This window comes from Octopus sinensis, linkage group LG10 (assembly GCF_006345805.1).
Source record: "Octopus sinensis linkage group LG10, ASM634580v1, whole genome shotgun sequence".
Classification (NCBI taxonomy): Eukaryota; Metazoa; Mollusca; class Cephalopoda; order Octopoda; family Octopodidae; genus Octopus; species Octopus sinensis.
Genome location: NC_043006.1, coordinates 36,826,446 through 36,836,500, shown reverse-complemented (window position 1 = coordinate 36,836,500; position 10,055 = coordinate 36,826,446). Strand labels below are relative to the sequence as shown.

Below are 10,055 nucleotides of genomic sequence, written 5' to 3'. Positions count from 1 at the left end.
TTCGCATGGGTTGGCAGTTTGACCAGGCTGGCACACTGGAAGGCTACACCACACTCCAGTCTGATTTGGCATGGTTTTCTACAGCTGGATACCATTCCTAATGCCAACCACTCCGAGAGTGTAATGGGTGCTTTTACATGCCACCGGCACAGGTGCCAATTTGTGCAACACCGATATCTGTCACGACTGCAATTTTGCTCAGTTTTATGGGCCTTCTTATCAAGCATGACTTAATGTCAAAGGTCTCAGCCATTGCCTCCATGAGGCACAACACTCAAAAGAAACTCAACCACTTTGCCTCCATGAGGCCCAGTGCTCCAAAGGAACTCAGCCAAATACTCGAAAGGAACTCGGCCACTTTGCCTCTGTCAAGCCCAACATTCAAAAGGGATTCGGCCACTTTGCCTCCAATATATAAATTAAAAAAACAGCTTTCATGTATGAACCCTAAATTATGCGTGTGCCAAACAAACTGGAATTAAATGTTTTCTTGTTTTCTTTTATAATCCTTTCTACTATAGGCATAAAGCCTGAAATTTGCAAGGAGGGGACTAGTAAACTACATTGATCCCAGTACTCAACTAGTATGTATTTCAGTGACCCCCCCAAAAGGGTGAAAGCCAAAGTCAATCTTGGTAGAAATTGAACTCAAAACAGACATATAAAATGTCACTAAGTATTTTTTCCAGTCAGAAACAATTCTGCCAGCTCATTGCCTTGTTTTACTATACAATAACAACTAACACTGCTATAATAACTGACTATGGTCAATATAGTGAGAATTTGAAATTTGTTTATTAACTACTAAGTAAATTCAGTTACTTGCATAGAAATTTCAATCAGGTGACATTATGCAAATAGATAAAAACTACAGTATATCATAAACCAAAGCAAAACAGAACAAAAGATAAATATAACATATGGGAGATTTACACAATTATCATAAAACATTTTGCTATAATGTAATCGATTCACTACAAACAGATAATATCAAATAAAGTCACATGCCAGGCAAATATAACAGTAAGGCTATTGCTGGAGCATTGATTGAGGAGGACAAGTTGATGGATTTGTGTGTAATTTTAAAAGAAATACAAAACTAAGAAAAAGCCTGTGTTTTTGAGTAGTTTACATGGTGTTTATGGCAAATAAATATCAAGTGTCAACAAACTGATTTTTACACCATGTTATGGTTGTGTGACTACAAAGTTCACCTAGTAATTATGTGGTTCTGGGTTCAGGCCCACTGCACAGCATCTTGGGCAAGTTTCTTCTGCTATAGCTTGGACCAAACAATGCCTTGCAAGTGAATTTGGTAGACAGAAACTGTGTGGAAGCATGCTGTGTATATGTATATATATACATATATATCCTGATTGGCACTCGTGCCAGTGGAGCGTTGAAAGCACATCCGAGCGTGATCATTGCCAGGGCCATGGATTGGCTCCCATACCGGTGACATATGAAAAGTACCATTCGAGCGTGATCATTGCCAGCGTCGCCTTACCAGCACATGTGCAAGTGGCACGTGAAAAACAACATTCAAGCGTGGTCCTTGCCAGTGCCACCAAGACTGGCTCCTGTGCAGGTAGCACATAAAAACACCTTTTGAGCATGGTCATTGCCAGAACCACCTGACTGGCCCTCGTGCCAGTGGCATGTAAAAGCACCCAGTACACTCTTGGAGTGGTTGACATTAGGAAGGGCATCCAGCTGTAGAAACTCACCAGTCCTCAGTCAAATTGTCCAACCCATGCCAGCATGGAAAGCGGACATTACACTATGATGATGATGATGAAATATATATATATATATATATATATATATATATATATATATATATATATATATATATATATATATATATATATTAGTAGGAGGGCTCCAAAAGGGGTCTCAGGGAGTAGCATCCCTATCTTCCTGTGCTAGTTTTCCACCACATTTCTTAAAAATTGTGGTAGAAGCCTTGGTCTCAGGACCGCTCATGTCTACAAACTAGAAAATCCAGCTCCAAAAAAGCCTCATGAAAGCAAAGGAGAATGGGCACCAGCCAGCCCAAAGGTTGGGATTGGCTGCACCTGCCTACCTCAGTTGCTATGGCACTGAAGTGGATCTGGCCACCCCTGTTAACGGAAACAAAACCTGGATTTAAAACACTGGATGATGATGATGATGATGATATATATATATATATGACTCTTTGAGTCTGTGTTTGTCCATCACACTACTTGACAACTGGTGCAGGTTTGTTTACATCCCTGTAAATCAGCGATTTGACAAAATAGACTGATAAATCAAGTGCCAGTCTTTAAAATAAGTACTGAGATTGATTTGTTCAATTATACCCTTCAAAGTGATGCCCCAGCATGGCCACAGTCCAATGCCTGAAACAAGTAAAAGAGTTAAAAGTTATGTAGTTGTTTGACCTGTGAAAAATAACAGCCCAATTTCCCTCAGATCACACATCATTAAAAATAAAAGGGGAACAGAAAAGAAGGGAGGGCAAATTGTATAATGCAGTCAGCTCATCAAATCATCAGAACCCTATTGTTACATCAACGGCATTCTTTATTTGCATTAATTTGTGAATATACAATTGTAGAATTCCAAGCACACACATTAATGCAAACATGTACACATAATTTCTAAGAAGGTTGTGAAACAGCTGTAATCCTATGAAAATCATGTAGTTAAATATATCTATATTCATGTCTAACTACAGCCGGACTTACATGATGATGGATCAACTGTCCAACCAGTTCCAGGATAGAAACCAGTCATAAAATGATAATGAGGAAATTCCAAGAATGTATTGTATTCATTATTCAGTTAATGTTTGTTATTTTTTATGCATTTAAAAACTTGATTTTAACACCATTTTTTTTAATATACAAAAACACACACAGTTATGAAAAAATTTAATAAAAATAATGGTTCTTACCTGCCTTACAGGGTAGAAATTGAAACTCATGTACCACATCCCCCTTGGAAGAATATCTGGTATGAGATGATGTTCTGGTACAAAAGGGTGGAACCGTTCTCGTCCCATGATATCCCGTGAGTCCCCGGCTTTGACACCAACCCTCTCAAGGCAGGCTCCCATCTCCACGTCCTCAGCCCCACCATTATCAGAACGGCAGATACTCTTGTTGTTGAGCCCATTCTCAATGAACCTTCGCACAGCCTCTTTACTCAGCACATAGCCAGCACCACCACTCATGTAGCCTTGCTTCACATAAGGCTTAAACCTGCGTCCAAAGAATATCGGTGAGTTGTGGTCATGCTCACTGAGCAGATGCCGCAGGTTTTCAATGATAGCATAGGTGTCATCGTCTGCCTTGAAGAACCAATCGTAGTTGTTTATGTGATGTTTGTAGACATACTTGAAAGCTTCCTTAGTTTTTGCCCATAGGTTGTCTCTGCCTTCTGAAACTGGCAGTTTCACAATCGGCAAGTTGACAGGTTCATCGGCAGAACTCATGAACAGCAATATGTTGCAACGCCGGCCCCATGTTGCATTCACATGTATTGCCTTCTTTCTGATGTTATTAGGGTTGGTCATCACCCAGCATAGAATTCGAACCTGTGACTCTAGGACTTTGGCAACTGAATTGGTTTCACCTAAAATAAAATGAAAAATAAAAGTAAAACAAAATAAATAAATATTGAAAAAACAGTAATAATAATAATAATAATAACAATAGTAATAATAAAAGTTTGCACAAGGCCAGCAATTTTAGCAAAGGCATGTGGCCCAGTGGTTAGGCTTTTGCACTCAATCACAAGATCAGTTTTAATTCCAGGACTAGGCTGCACATTGTGTTTTTGGTCAAAACACTTTAGTTCATGCTGGTCCTGGCATCTAGTTTGGGGAGAATATTGTGACCTCAGTCACTTATAGGCCATGGAAACTGAGTAACTGACCCCATGAGTTCTAGGACTCGAGAGATTAATATCCAGGAGTTGATGATGATGAATTTTAGCTGTTACCATCAACCCTAGTATCTGACTAGTACTCAAAGCAAAGTTGATCTCAGAAGAATTCAAATTCTGAATGTAAACAGCTGCAAGACATACCACAAGGCTTTTTATTTTTGATACCCAAAAGATTCTGCCAGTTTGTCACCTTAAAAAATAATAATCTTAATTTCTAACATTGGCACAAAGCTTTACATGTGAGAGTAGGGAACATTCACTTTAAACAAACACAATTGCTGACAGGACTTTGGATGACATAATCCAAGATACATGACAACTGAAAAGCAGAAGGGGTTTGGATGGTTATGACTCAAATACTTAGTGATTTATAAGACTACTTAATCCCAAGATAACCTGGACTGAAATGATAACAACAATACTAGACTTTGTTTTAGTATTTGGTCAGCGTGGAGGCGCAATGGCCTAGTGGTTAGGGCAGCAGACTCGAGGTTTCGATTCCCAGACAGGGTGTTGTGAATGTTTATTGAGTGAAAACACCTAAAGATCCACATGGCTCCAGTAGAGGGTGGTGGTGAACCCTGCTGTACCCTTTCATCACAACTTTCTCTCATTCTTTCTTCCTGTTTCTCTTGTACCTGTATTTCAAAGGGCCAGCTTCATCACACTCTATGTCATGCTGAATCTCCCCGAGAACTACGTTAAAGGTACACATGTCTGTGGAGTACTCAGCCACTTGCACATTAATTTCATGAGCAGGTTGTTCCATTGATCAGATCAACTGGAACCCTTATCGTTGTAACTGACAGAGGGCCATGATTTGGCCAGCAAGAGTCTTGATGTGAACTTGTGTGTTGAAAGACATTTTGTTGTATCTCAGGAGGGTCATTATGCAAATAATATACACACACTAGTTCTATTTAATTTCTTTGAATGATTAGTCAAACAACTGATTAGTTAACTGGTGAAATAGTTAACCAATTGACAAAATGGAAAAAAATAAATTAAAGAAGTGAAATAGAACCATTGTGTGTATGATACTGGCATAATGACCCTCCCAAGACAGAACATATTATGCTTCTTATATTGACACCAGTCATGTATTAATATACTTTTTATGTATGCGTATCTCTACCAAATTTAACTATTGCTTTACAATAACACTTGTGTTGGGAGAGTCGGTATAATAATAATGATAATAATAATAATAATACACACTAGTTCAATACCACTTCTTATTGTTAGCCAACTGGTTAAATATCTAACCAAGCAACTAAACAATTGTTTGTTTAATGTGTTGGTTAAACAATCAATCAGTTTCCAAGTCACAGAGCAGGCCTTGCAGAGATAGGGGATGTCAGTAAATCACTAAAAAGGTCACTGTGAACACCAGTGAAAGAACTTGAACTAAAAAAACAATCAATTGATTCAGTTCTATATTTAAGAGAATAAGAATTATGTATATTGTTTACATTTGACAGATATTTGTCCTCATTTTGTTTGTGGTTAACACAATGTTTTGGCTGATATACCCTCCAGCCTTCATCAGGTGTCTTGGGGAAATTTTGAACCTGGGTTCTCATTCCTAAGGTATTTCTCCATGTTGTTATTATTATTATTATTATTATTATTCACATGGCGTAGTGGTTAAGAGCGCAGGCTACTAGCCCCAAGATTCCGAGTTTGATTCCAGTCAGTGACCTGAATAATGATAACATTGAAAAATATCTTAGGAATGAGAACCCAGGTTTGAAATTTCCCCAGGACACCTGTTAAAGGCTGGAGGGTATATCAGCCGAAATGTTGTGTCAACAACAAACAAGATGAGGACAAATATCTGACAAATGTAAATAATGAACCAATTGATTGTTTAACCAACACATTACACAAACAACTGATTAGTTAGTTGGTTAGATATATAACTAAGTGACTAACAATAAAGAGGTGGAACTGAACCTGTGTATTGTTGTTGTTATAACAACCCTCCCAAGACATGGCAAGATTTGTTTCAACACATGAATTCACATCAAGAATCTTGCAAACCAAATACAAAAACAAAATTTACAATAACAACCATACCAATACTACCACGCCTACCTCTCCTCCTCTTTTTGTCAAAATTTTATTTTTAATCTCCACCTTTCATTTTATCATAACCACTACCATCACCACCGGTTTCCTCTACCCACCCAGTACAACTTAGCCACTGTGGCATGATTGTTCACATAAACAGCTGTTTATCTTTTTTCCTTCTTTCTCTCTCTCACATGTGTGCACGTGTGTGCGTACATACACACACACACACACTAGTGAAGATGGGGTGATGGTAGAGGGAGTAGAGATTCCAGAGTATCATTTTCAGAGTATTGGTGTTGGTCTGGGCAAGGGTGGATAAAGGATTTATTCCTATCAGGAGAAAAGAAATCTCTCACCCACTCCACAGCAACTCAAATAAGCCAAAACTATAAACCAAAGTCTGAAAAATGTCACACACTATCCCTGTATATATCTAACCATATACAACATATCTTGTGTAATATAGAGCACATCTTGTAAATATACAACTTTTGTTGCTAAGCAATGGCACCACATACTTATTCAAATTTCTTTCTATTTATTTTTTATTTTTTTATTTTTTCATTAATCTTCTTTTTCACTACAACTGCACCATAACTAAACTTGTTACACCCCCACATCTAACACATCATCATCATCATCTCAAACACCATCCTGCAGTTTAAACCACTGCTAGAACACATAGTCAGTGAAACTGCTGGAAACAACAGTCATAGATCCCTCAAAACACTGCATTATCTTTTTTATACACACACATATATATATATATGTCTGTATGTATGTATGTATATGTGTGTGTATATATATATATATATATACATCATCATCATCCAGTGTTTTAAATCTGGGTTTTGTCCCTGTTATCGGGGGTGGCTGGATCTACCTTAATGCCATAGCAACAGAGGTAGGTAGGTGCAGCCCATCCCAACCTTTGGGCAGGCTGGTGCCCATTCTCCTTTGCTATCATGAGGCTTTTTTTGGAGCTGGATTTTCTACAGGGAACATGCCTTTGCTTACCCCCAACCACAGCTTCTAGACACGAGTGGTCTCAAGACCAAGGCCTCTACCACGATTTTTTAAGAAATGTGGTGGAAAACTAGCTCAAGAAGGCAGGGACGCTACTCCCTGAGACCCCTTTCGGAGTCCCCCCTACTTATACACACACACACACACACCAAGGTAATTGAAAAGTAACTCCCTTGTTATCTCACTAGACTGCAAGACAAGATCTGGCCAGTTATCAGCGCTTGGGAGAATACTGAAGATTTGATTTTCATGCAAATTGGCATCCGTCCACATATTGCTCTTGTCATTCCTGAATGGTTGAATGCCCACTTCCCCAGGAAACAGGTGGGTCATTGTGGTCCACATGTGTGGTCAGCCAGGAGTCTCAACTTAACACCCTATAATTTCTTTCTTTGGGGTTGGTTAAAGGAACAAGTCTGCTGTACCAAACCAAAGACTTTGGAAGAACTTGAAGGGAAAATACAAGAAGTTGTGTCTTCTATCCCACATGAGATCCTAGTGAAATCTGTTGACACAATTCCTAGGTGACTCAAGAAGCTGGTGGTGACATCTGGAGCCCATATTGAATTTTAAATAAAAGTTCATACTAAAAGTTTTCCTTTCATATTCCTTTTTTAATAAAAATTATAATTAATAAATAATTTACAAGTATTTTAAAATAAGGAGTTACTTTTCAATCACTCTCTATATATATGATGGGCTTCATTCAGTTTCTAAGTACCAAATCCACTCCCAAAAATGGCTTTAGCTGGCCTAGGCTAAAGTAGCAGACACTTGCCCTCCATCTCAGTGAAATCTCTCTTCTTATCAGCTTCTAAAGTGTATCATCATCATCGTTATCATCATCATCATCATTTAACATCTGTTTTCCATGTTGGAATGGGTTAGACAGATTGACAGGAACTGGCAAGCCAGAGAGCTGCACCAGGCTCAATCGTCTGTTTTGACAAGGCTTCTACGGCTGGATGCCCTTCCTAATGCCAACCACTTTACAGCGTGCGTCTAGTGATTTTTATGTGGCACCTGCATGGGTAGCTAAATGTAGTATGAACAATCAAGAAAATTAAGGAATTCTAAAAATTTCTTAATTTAGTCCTTTTTGTATGTTTAGAATGAATTAGTACTCTCGTCTTTTCCTCCAGAACTTAAAACTTCCTGATTAGAAAGAATGAAACCAAAACATTCTATCTCACATCATCATCATTTAATGTCTGCTTTTCATGCTGACACGAATTGGATGGTTTAACTGAAAAGTGGTAAGGCGGGGGCTGCTCCAGGTTCCAATTTGATTTGGCAAAGTTTCTATGGCTGGATGCCCTTCCCAACACCAACCACTCCAAGAGTATAGTGCGTGTTTTTTACATGCCACCGGCATAGGTGCCAATGACCTGACCCCAGCATGAGCCACAACTATGGTCTCACTTGGCTTGATTGGTCTACACAAGCATAGTATATGGTCATTTGTTACTGCCTCCATGAAGCCCAGTGCTTTTTACATGCCACCAGCATGGATGCCAGTCAGATGGTACTGGCATTAACCACTAAAAATAAAAATACAATATAGGTAAAACACTGACTTACTGATGGTCTGGAATCTCTTACAATTCACACTAATTTACAAGCAGGAACGTCAAATTCCCTCAGCCACCAGACCAGTTTAGTGGCGCCTTGCACAGCATTAATAATCTCTATTATACATACATGTGGTTCTCAATCATTTTTTGGTTATGGATCCCTTTGGCACCTATGTTACTTGGGTGGACAACAATAGCTATTTAATTCTTTTATTCTTTTACTTGTTTCAGTCATTTGATTGTGGCCATGCTGGGGCACTGCCTTGAGTTGAACAAAGTGACCCCAGGACATATTCTTTATATGCCTGGTACTAATTCTATTGGTCTCTTTTCCTAAACCGCTAAGTTACGGGGACGTAAACACATCAACATCGGTTGTCAAGTGATGGGGGGGGGGGCACAAACGTATAAAAAATTAAAGCATTTTGTGTATCGTATAAAGTATAATCAGTTTGTTGAGCATAAATTTTAACAGCTAAATTTTATGTGGACCCCTTCAAGTATCATATGGACCTTGGTTGAGAACTACTGATTTATACTAATAAACGATGATGATGATGATGCACAGGTACACTTATTTTAAGTAAATTTAATATTTGTTTAGCGTGTAACCTCCCTTGATTCGGAAACAGCAGTAATTCAAAATGGTTTTGGCAAAGATTCCAGATAATCAATGTTGTGCTTGTATTTCTTGAAGTAATTATTACCCAATTAAATGTAATTTTCCTGCACTGGTTCAGTGTCATGTCATAGTCTTGTTTCTTTTTCTTCTTTTGACCTGCCATAGACTACAATAATATTTGCAATATTGATTATATTAAGTTCAGATCTTAAAAAGACAGCAAATAATTTCCTCTGAAATTCTTCAAATGCTGGGGAGATTCCAAAAATCACTTACACTAACATAAAACTTGTACTAATATAATCTGCTGGAAGAAAGTGGCAAGCTGGCAGAATTGTTAGCATGCTGGGTACAATGCTTAGCAGCATTTTGTCTGTCTTTGAGTTCAAATTCTGCTGAGGTCAACTTTGCCTTTCATCTTTTCAGGGTTGATAAAATAAGTACCAGATGGGCACTGGGGCCACTGTAATTGACGTAACTCCTTTCCTGAACTTGCTGGCCTTGTGCCAAAATTTGAAACCAATATAATCTGCTGGACGAAGTAAATATTATCATGACACAGTGATGTACCTAACCACCCAGGAGAAAATCCATATTGAGATCTAACTTTAAAGAAAAAAAAAGGCAGGATGCGTTCACATTTTTCTAGTAATTTCTCAACAATAGGTTCTTTTCTTTCTCTAGTCACTTGCTTGACATAGGCCCACACACACAAATGAATGTAGTCAAGGTTTTTCTTTGGTACTGCAATCAATGGTGAAAATCTATTTTAAGAAGAAACAGTCTCTCAATGACATTCAGTTTTATCATCATCGTTTTAA

General features: G+C 38.3%; 1 protein-coding gene across 2 annotated transcripts in view; it reads right to left on the bottom strand.

The window, feature by feature from the left end:
* LOC115216361 (glycoprotein-N-acetylgalactosamine 3-beta-galactosyltransferase 1) overlaps positions 1-10,055 on the bottom strand; it is a 47,936-nt gene that overhangs the window by 2,092 nt on the left and 35,789 nt on the right. For both annotated transcript variants that reach the window (XM_029785625.2, XM_029785627.2), the window contains one exon: positions 2,942-3,621. In XM_029785625.2, coding sequence (XP_029641485.1) covers positions 2,942-3,621 — 680 coding nt within the window. The remainder of the gene's footprint in view (positions 1-2,941; positions 3,622-10,055) is intronic.